General features: G+C 32.7%; 1 protein-coding gene across 25 annotated transcripts in view; it reads right to left on the bottom strand.

The window, feature by feature from the left end:
- Positions 1 to 18,799, bottom strand: part of LRRIQ1 (leucine rich repeats and IQ motif containing 1) — a 214,957-nt gene that overhangs the window by 108,017 nt on the left and 88,141 nt on the right. For 19 of the 25 annotated variants that reach the window (XR_012005746.1, XR_012005745.1, XR_012005747.1 and 16 more), the window contains 5 exons: positions 7,868 to 7,957; positions 7,094 to 7,215; positions 6,481 to 6,576; positions 6,160 to 6,242; positions 3,866 to 3,889 (listed from right to left, as the gene is read on the bottom strand). Coding sequence is in view for 19 of the 25 variants with exons in the window: in XM_072772945.1 (XP_072629046.1) it covers positions 3,866 to 3,889; positions 6,160 to 6,242; positions 6,481 to 6,576; positions 7,094 to 7,215; positions 7,868 to 7,957 (415 nt within the window). In the remaining 6 variants the exon portion in view is untranslated. Of the gene's footprint in view, positions 1 to 3,865; positions 3,890 to 6,159; positions 6,243 to 6,480; positions 6,577 to 7,093; positions 7,216 to 7,867; positions 7,958 to 12,767; positions 14,376 to 18,799 lie in introns of those variants that run through there. The other 6 variants (XM_072772947.1, XM_072772963.1, XR_012005748.1 and 3 more) reach the window with 5 other exon arrangements.

Raw genomic sequence — 18,799 nt, 5'->3', positions numbered from 1 at the left:
AAATACTACAGTGAGAAATAATGAAATAATGTGTGTAAAGCATTGAGACTCATGTCTACATCAGTGTAGATGCTCAACAAATGGCAGCTAGTAAATATATAATAACAACATAAATAACAATAAAATATCCAACTTGGAAATTGTATTGTTGGAGAAGATTTTAAATCCTCCATAGAGGATTATCAAGATTAAGTAATACATATAAATTATTTAGAAGAGTTGTCTAGCTCAATTTACTCAAAAAGATAATTTTATTCATAAGGGCACATAAAGAATACTATATTTTCAATATCCTTTTATTCTAAAACATTATGATGTTTTAGAATAAACCTTAATTTATTTAAATCTTACACTCATGTAAACTGCAAAGAGATAATGATAAGAGGCAAGAAACATAGTAATTGTAGATGGGGAAAAAAAATCACTTGAGTTTGATGTCCCTGGAAACATCACTGTGAAATAAGATACTACTCCTACCCTCAAAAAATACGAAGTCAAGTAGGAAAGCCAAGGTACAAGTTTATTGTAAAGAGTAAAGCTTATGATAGCTTTTTCTTGCACTATAAAATCAGCTTTGTACATTGAAATCTACTCCTTTGAGATCATCAGTGGCAGGTCTATGTTGCTGTTTTTAAAGTCTTTTATTTCCCAGTATTTAAAATCTTTTATTTCCCAGTATGACTTGTCAATGTCTGGGAAATAGGTTTCAAATCTTTTTTTTTTTTTAAAGGTTTTATTTATTTATTCATGAGAGACACAGAGACAGAGAGAGGCAGAGACACAGGCAGAGGGAGAAACAGGCTCCATGCACCGGGAGCCCGACGTGGGATTCGATCCAGGGTCTCCTGGATCGCGCCCTGGGCCAAAGGCAGGCGCCAAACCGCTGCGCCACCCAGGGATCCCTGGGAAATAGGTTTCAAATACATTTTAATAAAATATTTAAAGAAACCCATAAGGAATCTGAGTTTCTATTATGCATGTAGCTCTGTACTTCATTATTTCATTTAAGTAACACAATTTTATTTGGACATCAGAATATCCTTAAAATTATTTAATCCCCTCTATAATCCTTTTCCAGTTTCTATAGTTCTAATCTTAGCTCACTAATTGATAATCTTGTTAACTTCATACTTGAAACCCTGCTTATTATCAATTTTACATATACAAGTACATATAAGTACAGCAGTACTGTAAAATATGTTTTAAGGCTAAATGACTGCTATATCTCTATTTTATTTATTTTATTTTATTTATTTTTAGGAGGGCAAGGGCAGAAGGAGAGGGAGAGAGGGAATCTTAAGCAGGCCCCATGCGCAGTGTGGAGCTCAACATGAAGCTTGATCTCACAACCCTGAGATCATGACCTGAGCTGAAATCAGAAGTTGGATGCTTAACCAACTGAGCTACCTAGGTGCCCCTGTATTTCATCATTTATAAGGAGTATTATTTACTAATTTAAATTTGCCCTCCCAAATAGAAACATATATTTAAATGACTGTATTATACACATCCAGTCATACACATACACACAGTCAAATGTATTCAGTGACTTTTATCTAATTTATTGCTGACTCAGTTAATAGTTATTTATTGAACATCTACCATATGCCAGACATGGTATTAGGTTCTGGGAATTCAGTAGGGAATAAAGAGAGTCTCGGCCCTCCAGGATTTCACAATTCAAATAGACTTTATTATTGTCTTGTTGAGAGCACACAACAAAGGAACATTTGATCAAATTCCTTATAAATTCTTTTTGGAAATCACTGAAGTAAAATAAATCATCAACAAACTTCGTTTTGTCACACTTTTGCCTATATATTTTTCCCTTTCGATCCTTTACATTCATTCCTTAGTTACCTTATCATTTTGCAACCTGATCTCTTTGCTATAGCCCATGAAGTGCTCAATTCACATTAAAAAGTTAGCCTAGAGGACACCTGAGTGGCTCAGTGGTTGAGCATCTGCCTTTGGCTCAGGGCTTGATCCCAGAGTCCTGGGATGGAGTCCCACATTGGACTCCCCGCAGGGAGCCTGCTTCTCCCTCTGCCTGTGTCTCTGCCTCTCTCTCTGTCTCTCATGAATAAATAAATAAAATCTTTTTAAAAAAGCCTATTTTCTACCTGCTTAATTCTTGACTATAACTAAATGTTACCAACGCAATCTCAAGCTATTTTCACTATTGAAATAAAATCAGCAAGTATTTATTGAATGCTTAATATGTACTTGACAGTATCCAAGGTCTTAGAAACAACTGCAAGATGATTCTTACATCTTACTGTGGCCCTACCTTTATAACTAAATTAACCTTGTTTGCTTCATCCTACTCTTTCTTCACTCTATGAAATTTTGAGATGTGACATGCATTAAGTACGATAGATGTTGGAAAACCACATTATGTTTATGTCCTTATGTTCTTAGCGCTTAAACTTATCATTTGCTCTTTTTTATTTATATATATATTTTTAATCATTTGCTCTCTACACAAACCCCTATACTCAGAATCCATCCTCTCTAAGGCATGCTCTGCATCAACAGCAAGCACTTACTCTCTTCCCCGATCCTGCTCAATCTTGCTACCAATTATGCTCAGTACTTTTGGGTTATTGACTTAGGTTTTCAATAAATCAGCAACTCTCATCTTGCACATGATGCTCTCCAACTGCAGTTATAAACCCTAAACTTCCCTAGGTATCTGCTAAATTCCAACACAGATCACATTGTGCCATGAAAAATTCTAAATCTACTTTTGTGCATAAGACAACAATAAAAAATAAAGACAAACAAAACCTCCTGTTATGTTCTTATTAACCAATAACTTACTAGGTATAACAATAATCAGAACCGAAACTCAAACTGAGTAAATATAACTCCTCAAAATTTTAGATTTCATCTTATGGCTTTCAACCAATTCCCCTTTCCATTTCCCATCCTATTCTGCTTTTTCTATTTAAAGCAGATGGCCTCATTTATCCCAAAAGAAGTCATCATTACTGAGTCTCTCCTGAGGGTTGCCTGTACTGTATATTTCCTTGGCCTCTTCCTTCTTTACTAATCAGCAAACTCAGTGGTATTCTTCCTCTATTGGCAACTTTCTTTAAATTATTAACTCCATGCCTTTTGCCCTATTTTAACTCTCACCTTAAATCAGATATTGTAGACTCATATCCCTTGGTTAATAAACACATGTACAATATACAAACAAGAAGTATATGCGTTTGCTACTGAGCAACTTGTGCTAAGGATTTTCATGGTAGAAATTTGAGTTAAAAGCTTCTATAACCTGTGCACTTATGCCTTACCTCTTTGAGGATTACTGCTTTGTTTAGACTGGAGGATGTAATTGATTCCATTTAATTAAAAGTTTTTATTCTTTGTTGCTCCACCTACCACCTTCCCTACCTCCACAGAGATGGCTAGTTTCCAGCAGTTTTATGGACAATGTTGCCCTCTGGTGGCTTAAGATTTTCAAGTTGGCAGGTTATCCATGTAAGATAAAAGATCAATCGATCAATTGATCTCCATGTATATTTGAAAATTAATAGTAAGTGTTCAGGTGTTTAACAGAATTTAAGTATCTAAAATATAATTTTAATTTATTAGTAAATAAAAGCTTAAAATTATGGCCATGATTTTAGGCAGATTTAAATAAGTTAATAGCTTATCACAGACTGATTGAATTGTAAACTGGAAAGGTACTAGAAGGTTCTTTTTCTATAAGGAGAAAACCAGAGGCACAGAATCTTAATGATTCATTCACAAAGTGATATAAGTGGTACATTATTAACTTAGTAGAAGATTAAAGTATCATAGTTGGAGAGGATCCCAGTGACCTTCTTTGTCATGACTTCATCCTTAATCTTACCTTGAATATTTCTATTCTGAATATCTGTTGTGAGGGGGCAGTAGAGAAAAAGAATGAGGAGAATTTAAAGGTTTTACATTTCAGAAATCAAATTTTAAAGAAAAAATTGCTTTTATTTAATGAATGTAATAATATTTTGATTAAACAAAAGCAAAATAAAAGCTTAACAGAGATATAAGACCTCCTACAGTAGTAAGAATGCAATTTGGTTTGCAATTATGTAATTGGTGTAATGACCACCATAAAAAATTATACAATTGCCATTTTGGATTTTTACCTAACAGACCACACTTAATGACTACTGTCAAGTGTTAAATTTAAGAGGTGGTTGCTAACTTGTATGTCTGACTGTCCTTTTACATTTTTTACCCTACCATGCCACCTTGTGACAGATAAAAACAGGCTTAATTTTTGCCTGATGATAATTATATCAAATTTTTGACCATTAAAACAAAGGTTTTTATGTATGACTATAGATTCCTTATTAAAACTTTTGCCAAAAATATTATTTACTGTGCTGATTTATTAAAAATGAATTCAACAAGAACAAAAATTCCTTAGTTATAAGAATTAGCTAGAAAGACCTATATATTTCCAGAGACAGATTTTAACAAGATAAATTTTATTTTAGGTTCACTATCAGAAACTACTGAAACATTGCAAATATCTTTAAAAAATAGATTTTAAACATAAATAGGTAATAATTATTTGTTAAACATTGGCTGAATCGGTACTTAAGCCTCTTCTGGTATTTGAACTTCCTGTAGGAGCCTCAGAAACTTACTGCTCTCAAAACAGCTATTAAAAAAAATTTGTTGATTTATTGAAGATGAATAAAAATATACATCAAAGCAATAAAAATAGTTTATCAAACCACCCTGACTTACTGTACTGGATTCTACTTCCCCAGGACTGAAAGAAAGTCTCACTATTAGGAAGAGTCTGGAGTCACTAACCCATAGTACTCCATTCACTGAGTTCTGATGAACTTCATAGGAGTTTACAACTCAGGAGTGTGGGAGGCACAAAGCAAGTTGAACGGAGTGCATATTTATATTTTCTTTAAAAGTGCTTAAAATTTCAATCTTTCAAAGCTGATAAACTTTTAGTATACAACAAAAAATACTACAGCTATCTCAAAAAGGTAAAAGGGGTCACTAATTTAATACTAAAAAAGGAAAGTTGAACACTTGTGAATATAGAAATAAATCATCAGAAATTTACCAATAAAGTGCTGTACCAGGAAATATCAGCTATTCCTTGGATACCAATGGTAGTTTGGTTATTTTTATTTTAAAAAATATGTATATACAAAATTAGAGTTCTACTATGGAATTAAGGATTTAAAATAATAAATGGGAAAATTAATTAAGAAAAAATAATCTTCTGACTCCTTTGTATACTTATATAAGCTAGAACTATAAGGTAGATATAGATTCTTTGCTTTTCTCAGGACTAATGGCACTCTTATAAAAACATTTCACTGACGTTAAAATCATTATTAAAGAAGCTGATGAACAAGAAAAACTCAAAACAGCATATAAAAAGAGGTCACATTACTTATTTTAAACCAATGAGTTCATGAGTAAATATTTATAAAGTTGTAACTAAATGCTAAGTTATATACAATATGCAAATAATTTTGAGTAGTTTTAAGTATAGATATAAAGTCATAATATTCTGCTATTTCTTGCCTATAAACCACTCCACTATTATGTAATGATACTAAAACGATTAGAGGTATCCACAGAAAGAAATTACTTAAAGAATCAAGTGGGGTAGAAGAAAGGATGCCTCTGAACATTTCCCAAGTTCTGCATAATGGTGAAGATATAAGTTGTATTTCTTTTTCAGTGTCAAGTTGTGAAGACCTCATAGCTAATATTCATGAAACTAACAAATTTATAATTTGTTGAATAATCAATTTAAAAACACACAAAAGAATAAGCACATGAAGCAGACATTCTTTAGAATCAACATCTTCCAAAATATACTAACTTAGAAACAAATTACAGCATAATTCTCAGTGCACAATAGACAGAACAATCAATAACAAAGTAGTAAGAGGAGAAAGTGAAAATAGCATTTAAGCTTGTAACAAATCATTTAACATAATAACATAATTTTCGCTGTTACCTTATTTCAGTTTTCAGGATTATTACCTTAGACATATCTGTGCATTTCATTTCTGTTCTTATTAAATATTATTAAATATGATTTGGTCTTTTAATATTTTAAAATAATTTATTTTCAATATCAGACACACAATTATCCAAAGGGCATTCATCACCCACCTAATTTTTTCCTTAATTTCTTTGATTTCATCTTCTGTGCTCTCTTCAACATTTGCTGAGCAGTAGCAATATCCTTAAAACCCCTATTAAAAGATTAAATTTAATAAAGACAACACAAATATTGAGACCATATTTACTTATGCATGTAAACATACATATCTGAATATTATACTAAAACAAATTTAGATTCCCATGTAAGAATCTGTAATTTAAGATATACAGTTTCTTATAAACTAAAAATTCCTAAAGTCTTGAAAAACATCCTGAATATTTAAAAATCTCTCGATTTCTTAATATTTTAGTGTAATATAGACCACATACCATTCTTTTGAAATTTTTTCTTCTTTTTTAGTTTTTAGCAAGCTCTTTCTGCTGGTCTTTGATTCAGGTGTCCGGGAGAAAGTCCTATTTTCTGATCTGGCAATAGAAAAAAACTACACTAACTGAATCAACATACATCTATCAGCACTTTTTAAAACTACAAGCTGTTTATGTTGTCTCATACTTGGAAATAAAATCCATTTAAGTTACAGAAAAACTTTATCTTGAAAAGTAATAAAAGTCTGCCATTAATTTAAAATGTTTACATTTCAATTACTTGAAGCATATTTCAATCCTTTTGTCGAAAGAAATGCAGCACTGGAATTTTTATTCTAATCCTTATCTCTACCTATATAGTAATATTTAAAAGATCACATTTACAACAATTAATGACATTATTTCACTGACACTTAACTTTTGTCGTTGCTTTAATGAAGCTACCTCACACATTTTATTTTATTGAAAACCCCATAAAGTCTATACATTTATAACACTAAATGCTTTTCCATCCTCTAAACAAGTAAATTTGTACCTAATTTTCATCATTTTATTACTTTTTAAGGTGTAATATTCTCATCATGGGTTGATCCTCTAAAAGAGTAGTTTAGCTTACCTGCTATTGAACTGTGCATGTTCTGATGAAAACAAATTTTCATTCTCATTACATAGCCATGCTTGAGCTGGATGACTTGGTACATTCAGTGAAGTTTCATCATATTTTAAGGTTTCAGAGAACTTATCAGGAAAATAATGTATATTAAGTATAAAATAAATTGAAAAATTCTAGCATTTATATCATATTACTTTCCATGCATATTACTGAGTAGCCTCCCCAGGGAAACACATATAACTGAAAATTATAATAAAATTAAATTTATTAATACACATCTAAATGTCTTTATTGTAGTGGTGAGGGATATGCTTTCTGGTATTGTTTGCATATACAGAATGATTAATTGCAAAAATCTTAAAAAATATCAGAAAACAAAAACTTCAAAGATTATCAAATAAATAACAGATATTGCAGCCCATTGACCTCCGACTGAGAATCTTCAGCTGTTGCCCTCTTAATGCATATTTTTGTATTTTTAAAGTGCTGTCAACTAGTGATTTTAGTCTGCTGCCAAATATGCAGCTGAAGTGTATCACTTTTTTTTGCTACTGTGAAATAAAGTGTTGAAAGAAATCCAAAATAAAGAAAAAAATTAGGAGCAAATGAAAGAAAAGCTATATGAAAAATTACATCTGGGGATGAGGAGGAAGTCAGAGGCTTCTAAAAGTAATTGTGTTTTTCAAGTCAATAAATTGCATTATTAATCACTGCAGCCAGCATAACCTTAAAAAATGAGCAAAGATGGAGCACTAAGAGATTTCCATGACATGTTACCTTTGGCCGGTGCAGCTGGTTTGGGAGAAGCAGTGTTTGTGAAGGGAAGCGGGTGGAATCTAAAGCTAGCCATTCTTTCTCTAAGGCAGCCTGCACAAATAATAAACATTAATATACATAATTCAGTTTGCATAACTTTTACAAAGAATCTCTTAAATTGCCTTTTATACTATGAATGTTAAGAGAATATATCAGAATTTTCATTTACAGGAAAGTGTGCTACTTGCTATTGTGAGATGTCTTACATCTGTTTAACGCAAACATTGTAAAAAAAATAGGAGACTTTTCATCCCTAAGTGGGATAAAGTGAGAATTTGAGTCCTCAAGTGTTCCAAAAAATAAGAGGTGCAGATTGTTCAATGTATTTAACTGTTTGATAACCATGATTCTGTGTCAACTCAAGATGTAGCTGAGGGAAATAATTTTTTATTTCTTTATAATGCAAATTTTTTTTTTCTACCAAACATCATTATTGAAAATTTATGGTACTTTAACACATTATTCTCATAAACCCTATCTATAAGACAGCTTTTAATTTTTTCAAAAATTTCACAAACTTTCTGAATAGATGGAAAAATGAATTTTGTGGCAACATAAAAATCATGGATCCTAATAATATAGGCTCTAATTCAAGTGTGCAAATAATAAAAAAAATAAACTTTGAAACGACACTACTATAAATCCCTTCACTCTTTATCTTTAAAACATCCTTATTCCATTTACATAATTACCAAATTTATTTTATCTTTTGATATGGAACTATACCAAGAATGTTATTATTACATCATTTAGGATATAATTATCTATTTTTTTTTTGCCTGGATTTTCTAATATGGTGTAGAATAATCCTCTGTGGTTCATAATGTTTTTGAATCTTTCAAAAAAAGATCAGCATGCTTATGAATTTGATTTTTAAAAGGTTCTAAAATAATTAAACATGTTATTTTTATTTTTTTAAGATTTATTTTTTATTTTATTTATTCTTTTAGATTTTATTTATTTATTTTATTTATTTAAGAGACAGTGAGTGCACACATGAGCAGGGGGAGGGAAATCTGCTTTCCCTGGAGCATGACCCAGGGCTTGATCCCAGGACCCTAGGATCATGAACTGAGCCAAAGGCAGATGCTTAACAGACTGAGCCACCCAGGCACCGTTTTTCAAAGATTTATTTATTTATGAGAGAGAGAGAGAGATAGAGAGAGAGAGCACGAGGGGAGGGGCAGAGGGAAATCTCAAGCTGATTCCACACTAAGCAGGAGCCCGATATGGGGCTCAATCTCATGACCCTGAGATCATGACCTGAGACAAAACCAAGAGTTGGACACTTAACCAATTGTGTCATCTAGGTGCCCCAATAATTACACATTTATGATTTATAAACAGGAATGATTCTATTCTGAGGAGAACTAAATACAATTTCCACTTATACAATTCCAGTGTTTCTTGACTATATCTTGAAAGATCATTGGGAAAGAAAGACTAAGACATCCTGACTATAGGTTAGCAGTGTAATGACAGACTTTTACTTCTAGAACTTAGTCTTAGAATACCTATTTAAATTCATGTTATTTGAATATATGCAAATAAGTTACCTCTACTCAGCTGTTTGATAGGTACATTGTCCATTTTTTTCTAGGCAGACATTATTAACATATATATCACAGTTATATATCAGTTATATATGTTTTAAGAATACATATTTGGTTTAAAAAGTGCTATTTGATGCAAATAGGATTCAGGGCTCAGATTTTTTAATTCCTTCTTTTGTATGACAAGTAAAGAAAAATCCAGTTCTACCCCCAGGAAGGATCAAGGCCCTTGGCATATCAGCAGCTATCATCAAATTTGTATTCTTACTCTGGTGAAAACTATTAAAGTGAAGAGAAATATGTGAAAATACGGAGACAATATGATAAAAAGCAATGTGCCAGAGGATTCTGGGAAGATGGTGGAGTAGGAAGAACTGGGAACCTGTCTTCCAACCTAGAAAATGATTACACTGGCAAAATACATCTGTTAAAACTGTTTTGGAACTCTGGAGTTTATGGAAGGCTAATAACTTCCAGGGGAAAACTTAGATTTAGATGGTAAATAGTGGTTAGTTTTAGTCAATTTCAGCTTTTAGTCCAGGAACAGCTATTCCCTATCCCCAGACCCTGAGGTAGGCAGCTATTCATGTGTTTTAGGAGTAGCTTGCACATAGCTTGTGGAGTCAGCATATACAATGAGAATTCTGTCCTCCAAATAACGTGATTTGTGCATTGATCATTGATTACTTTTTATCACAGAGGTGCAAAGAGGTAGGGGTCCTTGTACTTCCCCTACTGTTGCAAGCCTCTGCTCTACTAGCTAAGTGATTTCCAGGGGATTCAATGGGCTAGTGTCCTTCCCCACCCATTCATTTTTCTCTTTTTCATCTTTTGGAAGCCAGATATCAGACTAAGATGCTCATTTAAAAAAAAAGGCTAGACTATTCAAAAGCATTAGCATAAATGTGGGAAATTAGAAAGTCAACATATATATCCAGGGAAAGGCACAGGCTCAGAAAAGACCTGATAGGACCTTAAATTTATAACTCAGCTGATCCTCAGCATAGAGACAGTCTACAATAATATAAAAACAAAAACAATAAAAGAAAAACAAAATCCCAGCAAACCCTGGGAAAGAGAATCTAATTTCTAGAATTACTATAATTTCTACATTCAATGTCCAACTGTAAATTTAAATAGTAATATGCCATCCAAAGAAACAGAAAATTTTATGGCTGATTCAAAGGAAAAAATAAATAAATCAACCAAAACTATCCCTAAAAAAATACCTGATGGCAGATTTACTAGACAAAGATTTTATTTTTTTTTTAAAGATTTTATTTATGTCTCATGAGAGACAGAGAGAGAGAGAGGGGCAGAGACATAGGCAGAGGAAGAAGCAGCCTCCATGCAGGGAGCCTGACATGGGGCTCAATCCCAATCATGGCCTGAGCCAAAGGTAGAACTGTCAACTACTGATCCACCCAGGCATCCTGACAAAGATTCCTAAATAATTGTTTTGAAGACACACAAATAACTAAAAGGAGAAAAAAGGATGTATAAACAAAATGGAAATATCAATAAAGAGATAGCAAGTCTAAAGAGAAATCAAGAAGAAATTTTGAAGCTGAGAAGTACAGTAGCTGAAATGAAATATTCACTAGCGGGGTTCACTAGAGAGATCTGTCTCTGAGTTGACAGATAAAAGAATTAGTGAACTTGAAGAAAGGACAATGGAAATTATCTGAGTCTGAGGAATAGAAAAAAAGAAGATTAAAGAAAAGTGAATAGAACCTAAGGGACCTGTGATGCAGTATCAAGCAGGCCAACATATGTATTACGGAAGTTATAGAAGGAGCAGAGAGAAAGAAAGAAGCAAAGAGCATATCTGAAGAAATAATGGCTGAAATTTTCCCAACTTCAATGACAGATCTGAATATAAACATCCAAGAAACTTAATGAATTTGAAATACAAAGAACTCAGAGACCCAAACCGAGACCCATAATCAAACTTTCAAAAGCCAAAGTGAGAAACTTGAAAGAAGCCAATGAGAAGCAAATTGTCACATACAACGAATCCTCATAAGACATTAGCAGATTTCTTATCAGAAACTCTGAAGTCCTGAAGGCAGTGAGCTGATATATTCAAAGTGCAGCAAGTTAAAAAAACAAAACAAAACTGGGCAGTCCCAATGGCCCAGCGGTTTGGCACCGCCTTCAGGCCTGGGTATGATCCTGGAGACCCAGGATGGAGTCCCACCTCAGGCTCCCTGCATGGAGCCTGCTTCTCCCTCTGCCTGTGTCTTTGCCTCTCTCTCTGTGTGTTTCTGTCATGAATAAATAAATAAAATCTTTTAAAAAAGAAAAACAAAACAAAACGAAAAACACAGTAAACCAAGATTTTTTAAAAAAAATTATTCATTTATTCATGAGAGAGACGCAAAGACATAGGCAGAGAGGGAAGCAGGCTTTGTGCGGGGAGCCTGATTCAGGACTTGATCCCAGGACCCCGGGACCACGATGTGAGCCAAAGGCAGATGCTCAACCACTGGACCACTCAGGTGCCCCAAACAAGATTCTTATATTGTCGAAACCGTCCTTCAAAATCAAGAGAAAAATTAAAACAGTCTCAGATCAACAAAAGCTGAGAGAGTTTATTACCTCTAGATCTGCCCTGAAAGAAATGTTAAAGGGAGTCCTGCAGGTTGAAATGAAGAGACTAGATAGCAGTTTGAAGTCATGAAAAAAACCAAAGATCTCAGTAAAGATAAATACACGGGAAATTCTAAAAGCTAGTATTATTGTAATGGCAGTTTGTAACTCTACTTTTTGTCTCCTACATGATTTAAGGAGACTAATACATAAAAATAATTATTAGTTTAAAAGCTAGTATTATTGGGATCCCTGGGTGGCGCAGCGGTTCGGCGCCTGCCTTTGGCCCAGGGCGCGATCCTGGAGATCCGGGATCGAATCCCACGTCGGGCTCCCGGTGCATGGAGCCTGCTTCTCCCTCTGCCTGTGTCTCTGCCTCTCTCTCTCTCTCTCTGTGTGACTATCATAAATAAATAAAAATTAAAAAAAAAGCTAGTATTATTGTAACTTTGGCTTATAACTCCATATTTAATTTCCTACATAATTTAAGATACTAATGCATTTAAAGGAATTATTGGTTTATGTTTATAAAGAGGTAATTTTGTGATATCAACAACTGAAAGAGATAGAGATGGAGCTGTAAAAGAGCAAGTTTTGGGATACTATTCAAGTTAGAGGGTATAAATTCAAACTGGAGTGTTATAACTCCAGTGGGATTGAGGAGTTATTGTTTAATAACTATATAGTTTCAGTTTTTACAGGATGAAGAAAGTTCTGGATATAGATTACATGGTGGTGATGGTTAACACAACTTTATGAATGTATTTAATACCATTGAATGTACACTTAAAAATTAAGATGGTAAATTTTATGTGTATCTTGCTACAATAAAAAAAATTGGAAGAAAATTTAAAGAATAATGTGCCACTTGAGGACTGATTATGGAAAGGGTCAGTATTGGTAGACAAGGAGAGTTATTTATACACTGTTGTATAAACACACATACAAGAGATACAGACATGCACACATTTTTTTCTTTTTTTAATTTTTAATTTTTTAATTTTTTCTTTTAAACACCTGCCAACCACCTCCTATTTTATATTCTCTAGAACTCCAGCTATTTTCTTTCTACAGAAGGACAAAGACTCAGAAAGAGTGATTTCTTTGCCATATCATATACATGTTAATGAAGTCTCTTTCTCAAAGAAGTTATACCAAGTCTGGGAAAAATTTAGTCTTTAAATTGACATCTAGAAATGCAGAAAACTTTGAAAATAGTTTTTTTAATGCAAGGTCACAGACTTTCATAAGATTCCAGAACAATTATTTAACCACTATCTCAGAAATTTCTAGAAACATAGAGAAGGCTTAGTATAAAATGCTAAAGATACTTTTAGTAATTATACAATCACAACCAAAAAATGTTACTAAGACTACTGATTTATGTGAGTTCAAGCTTATTAATATCAAGTATATTTGGCAGTACTTTGAATGTTGGAAAAAATCTCAAAATGTCAGGAGGAATTGGCCAAGATTATAAATATACTACTGTTTTAAAAATGTATATTAATATATCATGCTTACCACTGGACATTTATACAAATTATAGTTATTGCTTAAGAAAACCTTCTGTTCAGATATTCTTTAACTTACAACTGAGGATCTGGAAAGCTTTCTGCTTATTAGAAGACTACTACAAATTTACTTACATATTAAAAATGAACTTGAACTTATAAATCTGTAACTTTGTGTTCACAATATAACATTTGATCAGATATATACGTATTTGGCTTTTGATCAGAGAAGAAATCATTATTCTACAATCTAACTTTGAGAGTCTAGAATATAAGGCTATCAGGAAGAAGGGCTACAAATAACATTCGTGTTTATTTGGGTGTATATATGCAAAATTTTTCAGGCCATCTATCTGATTTTATTTGATGCATGAAACTAGGATCAGACTTGTCCTAAGACACAAGTCAGTTAGAATTGAACAAGTCCTAGAAATGCTACAAGTCATGACTTGATGTTGTTCCTCCTCCATTCACTATCCCCTCCCCACCCCAACACTTCCCTCCTCTTCTGCCCAAGTTGCCTCTTACTATCCCCAGTATAGTTCTTTCTAATACTTCCTGATAACTTTTGGAGCATCTTAGAATCCTTAGAGTTTGGAATCTTGGCATGTTATGAATCTCAAATCTCACTTTCTAAATCTTCTTCTCCCGGGCACCTAGGTGGCTCAGTCAATTAAGCATCTGACTTTGGCTCAAGTCATGATATCAGGGTCCTGGGATCAACCCCATATCAGGCTCTGTGCTCATCAGGGAGTCTGCTTGAGATTTTCTCTTCCTTTCCCTCTGCCTCTCCCCTGGTTTGTGCTCTCTCTGTCAAATAAATAAATAAAATCTTAGAAATAAATAAAAATAAATAAATAAATAAACCCTCTCCTCCATCCCCAATGCAAAAGCATGGTGGCTCATAGTTTTGGAGATTGCTGTTATATGCCATATGTACCTCTTTCTATCAAACAAAATGTAACTTTAGTCTTTTCCTTTGTCTATAATTTAGATAGCACTTGTTTATTTTCCAACAATGTACTGGAATATGTTATACTCTTGAAGTTAATTTGAGATTTGAGGTAGGGATCAAACATGAACTCCAGAGCTAAAAGTTGCCCAGCTTGACACATTTGCCTCCTTCTCAAAAATTATTCCTGCTAACTTACTGAATTTTACTTGGGTCTGAGACAAAAACAAATCCAAATTTGACTGTTGTGGTTGGTTTTCTAGATAATTTTATATTAGCTTTTCTCATTTTCTCTAGATTTAGGGACTCATAAGAGGACTTGTAATGTTTAAATTTAAAGATATTTTTCTTTTTTTTACATGTTGGCTTCTAACCAGTATTAGGTAACAGAGAAAATAAACCTTGTTAAGTTAAATCAACTAAATTACTTTATAATTTAAAATTTAAAAAATCACACTAAAATTACACTGTAATTTAAAAGCTGCAAAATAAAAGTGCCAAAAGGTATTAGAATTGAGGGAAAAGCAAGGTGAGGATGACCTGGTAAACACGCCACTTTTTGTTAAGACACTATATTAGCTTAACCTCCAAGAGAAACCAGAAATATCATCAGCCCTATTAGGGCTTTATTAAAGCTTGAAAACAAGCCTCAAAAGAATCTCTGCCCATGCGCTATCTGCCTGCAAAATTAAAATTAAATTCTCTTTAGAAAAAGAAAACATCTTTCAGGGTCTTTACATTTTTTCCATATATGTCTGAAACTTAATCAAAGGTTAAATGCTAAAAAAGAGAATTGGTTTCCTCAAAATGCAAGAGATATACAGTCAATAGAAATAAACCTACAAGTGATCCATATGTTGCAATTAACTGAAAAAGTCTTGAAAATATAGGAAATGATAGAAAACTTCAGCATAACCAGAATTTACAATAAATAATCAAGTAAATATTCTAGGTCTAAAAATGCAATAACTAAAATTAGGAATTCAAAATATAGGCTAAAATGATTATATAGCTCAAGAGAAATGATTAGTAAACTACAAGATAGGTCAGTAGAAAACATTCATATTAAAACAGAGAAGCAAAAAAAGAATAATTCAAAAGAGAGTCTAAGCGACACATATAAAATGGTGACAAATTCTAAATGTATATTTTGGGAACCATTTTACCTCAAAGAAGAGAAATAATAAAACAGACTATATGTGTGAAATAACTGGTCAAGAAATTTCCAAGATTGATGAAAGACATAAATCACAGATTCAAGAAGCTATATGACCTCTTTACTACAAGCAGAGTAAATACAAATAAAATCATAGCAATGCTGAAAAACAGAGAAAATGAACCTTAAAAGTAGTCTTGGAAAAAAAAAATAAAAGTAGTCTTGGGAATGGGAGTGGGAGGATATCTTTAGAGAAGGAAAATACACAACTTATTACTGACTTTTCAACAGAGTCCATGAAAGTCAGAAGCTAATGAAATAGCATCTTTAAATACCAAAACTTTACCTAGAATTCAATACCTAGAGAAAATATCTTTCAAAATGTAAAGTAAGAGAACAGTTCAACCAATAAAACAACTCACCTGAAGTTAAATAATTACTAAAGAAAATCCTTCAGGGGAAGGAAAATAAAACCAGATGGAAGCATGTTAATCCAAGAAGAAATGAAGCATATAGAAAAACATAACCACAAACTAACAAGCTAATGAAGGAGGGAAAGAGAAAAACAAACAAAAAACCTGATTCATATAAGAGAAGGTAATAAAAAATGAAAAAAGGACTATAGAACACATAGGACAAAGATGGTATTTATAAACCTACTTATATATTAAAATAAAATAATCTGAATATGTCAATGAAAAATGTCAGAATAGAATATAAAAATAAACAAAATCCAGTTATATGCTCTTATAAGAGTCACACTTTAAATATAAAACACAGAAATGTTGAATGGGAATGGTTAGAAAAATATATACTACTATAAAATTACCATCAAAAGAAAGCTGTAGTTATGAAAATACTGGAGGAAGTGGCCACTAAGGCATTTAGTTAAAGAGGGAAACTAGATTTTGATGTCAAGGTTATGCTGGCTTTGAACATTTAATTGTGAAGTGTTTCCCCTATTTTTGTTTTCTGGAAGAGTTTGATGTGAAATTGATTTTTTTGTTTCTTGTAAGTGTGTCTCAACATATAATCTATTTGGGGAAATGTTCCATGTGTACTTGAAAGGAGTGTTAAGTATGTTGCTATTAAGGTCTCAGTTACTTCAGGCTTATTTATTGTTTTTTGTTTTTTTTTTTAAATTGGGCAACCCAGGTGGCTCAGTGGTTTAGCGCTGCCTTCAGCCCAGGGCCTGATCCTGGGGACCTGGGATCGAGTCCCACATCAGGTTCCCTGCATGGAGCCTGCTTCTCCCTCTGCCTGTGTCTGCCTCTCTCTCTCTCTCTCTCTGTGTCTCTCATGAATAAATAAAATATTTTTTAAAAAATCTCCTTAGTCCTTAGTGATTTTGAGGGGAGGGATTCTATCAGTTATTGTCAGAAAAATAATAGTATCTCCTACTATGATTGTGGGTTTTTTAAAATGAGCTTTAGTTCTGTCAAATTTTGCCTTGTACTTTGAATCTATTATTAGGACGTACATATTTTGTATAGTTAAGACATTATATCATTGACCCTTTCATTATAATAAGATTTCCTTTAACTTTAATTATTCTCAGATGACATGATTGTATATACAGAATACAAAAGACTTTAAAGATAGCCTACTAAAACTAATAAACTTTCAACAAAGTGGCTGAATATGAGGTCAATATACAAAAATAAATACATTATCAGAAAATATCAATTACCTAGAAATAAATCTAACCAAAAATGTACAAGACCACCACAAAGAAAACTACAGAGCATTGTGGACAGAAATTTTAAATGGCTTACACAAATGGTAGGACAGTCTATGTTCATGGATTTAAAAAATTCATAGTCTAAAAATTCATTCATTCATTCTATGTTCATTTGATCCAAGGGAACATGACCCTTTCCTCATACTATACACAAAAATTAATTCCAGATGCATCTGGACTTAAATGCTGAAAGTTAATAAAGTTTCTAGAATATCTTAATAATCTAAGAGTAAGCAAAGATTTCTTACAGGTCACAAAAATTAAAAAGTTTTTAATTTGTGTTAGAAACATTCTGTTCATTAAAATTAATGAGAAAGACAGTGGAAAGGTAAACTCCAGAGGTTAAGCAGGATATTTTCAAGGGAAAACAGAGTGGTATTCAGAATATATAAAGAACTTCTACAAGTCAATAAGAAAAAAAAAATACACAACTCAATGGAAAAATATGCAAACACTTGATCATGTCATAAAACTGACTAAATGGCCAGGAGGCACACTAAAAGGTATTCAACATTATTAATTATGACAGAAATGCAAATTAAAACAATAAGATACCACTACAAACTTACTGGAATGGAAGAAAAAGACATGAAAATACAAAGTCCTGGTGAAGATTAAGCTTCTCTGAAATCCTCATATTTTGCTGATAGGACTGATATAATCAATTTAGAATAACATTATGCACTATCTACTAAACCTAGATAAAAGTTAAGGCTCAGAAATCCTATTCCTAAAAGAAGGTGAATATGCATGTCAAAAGACATGCACAAGAATGTTCATAGTGTTTAAGCATAATAGGTAATACTAGAAATAACAACAGATATCTTCCCATAGTAGAATATACTTTTAAAAGGTGGTATATTGTAAATAATAGAATAAAAAGGTATTTTCAAAAGAGTGGTGTATATACAATGACATTCAACAACATAGATAAATCTCACAGACATACTATTAAGTGAAAGAAGAGTACATACTACATTATTCCACTTTTAGGAAGTTCAAATATGAGGGAAACTAATCTCTAACAATGGAGATATGACTACTACAGAGGCATGAGGAAGTCTGGGGGTGTTCATATGTTCTACATCTTCATCTGAATGCTGTTTATGTGTTTGTAACTGCCTGAAGAGGAGAAAGCAAAGAGAGGTAAACCAGAATGTGAAAGGCAAATGCTCTATACAATAAAACGGTGCTCAATTTGGTTGAGGCATATGGAACCCACAGAAAACTAGTGGTATAGATGACTGTATAATGTGCTACCTTACTATGGAATTCCTAAATAACAATTTAAAGAGGGTGGTCTCATTTTTCTAGGCAACAAAAAACTATAAAATAAAGTTAAGCAGAGCATAAATAGGCTCAGAGTTATATTTAATGAAGTATAA

This window comes from Canis lupus, chromosome 13 (assembly GCF_048164855.1).
Source record: "Canis lupus baileyi chromosome 13, mCanLup2.hap1, whole genome shotgun sequence".
NCBI classification, from domain to species: domain Eukaryota; kingdom Metazoa; phylum Chordata; class Mammalia; order Carnivora; family Canidae; genus Canis; species Canis lupus.
This window is presented reverse-complemented; position numbering and strand designations above follow the sequence as displayed.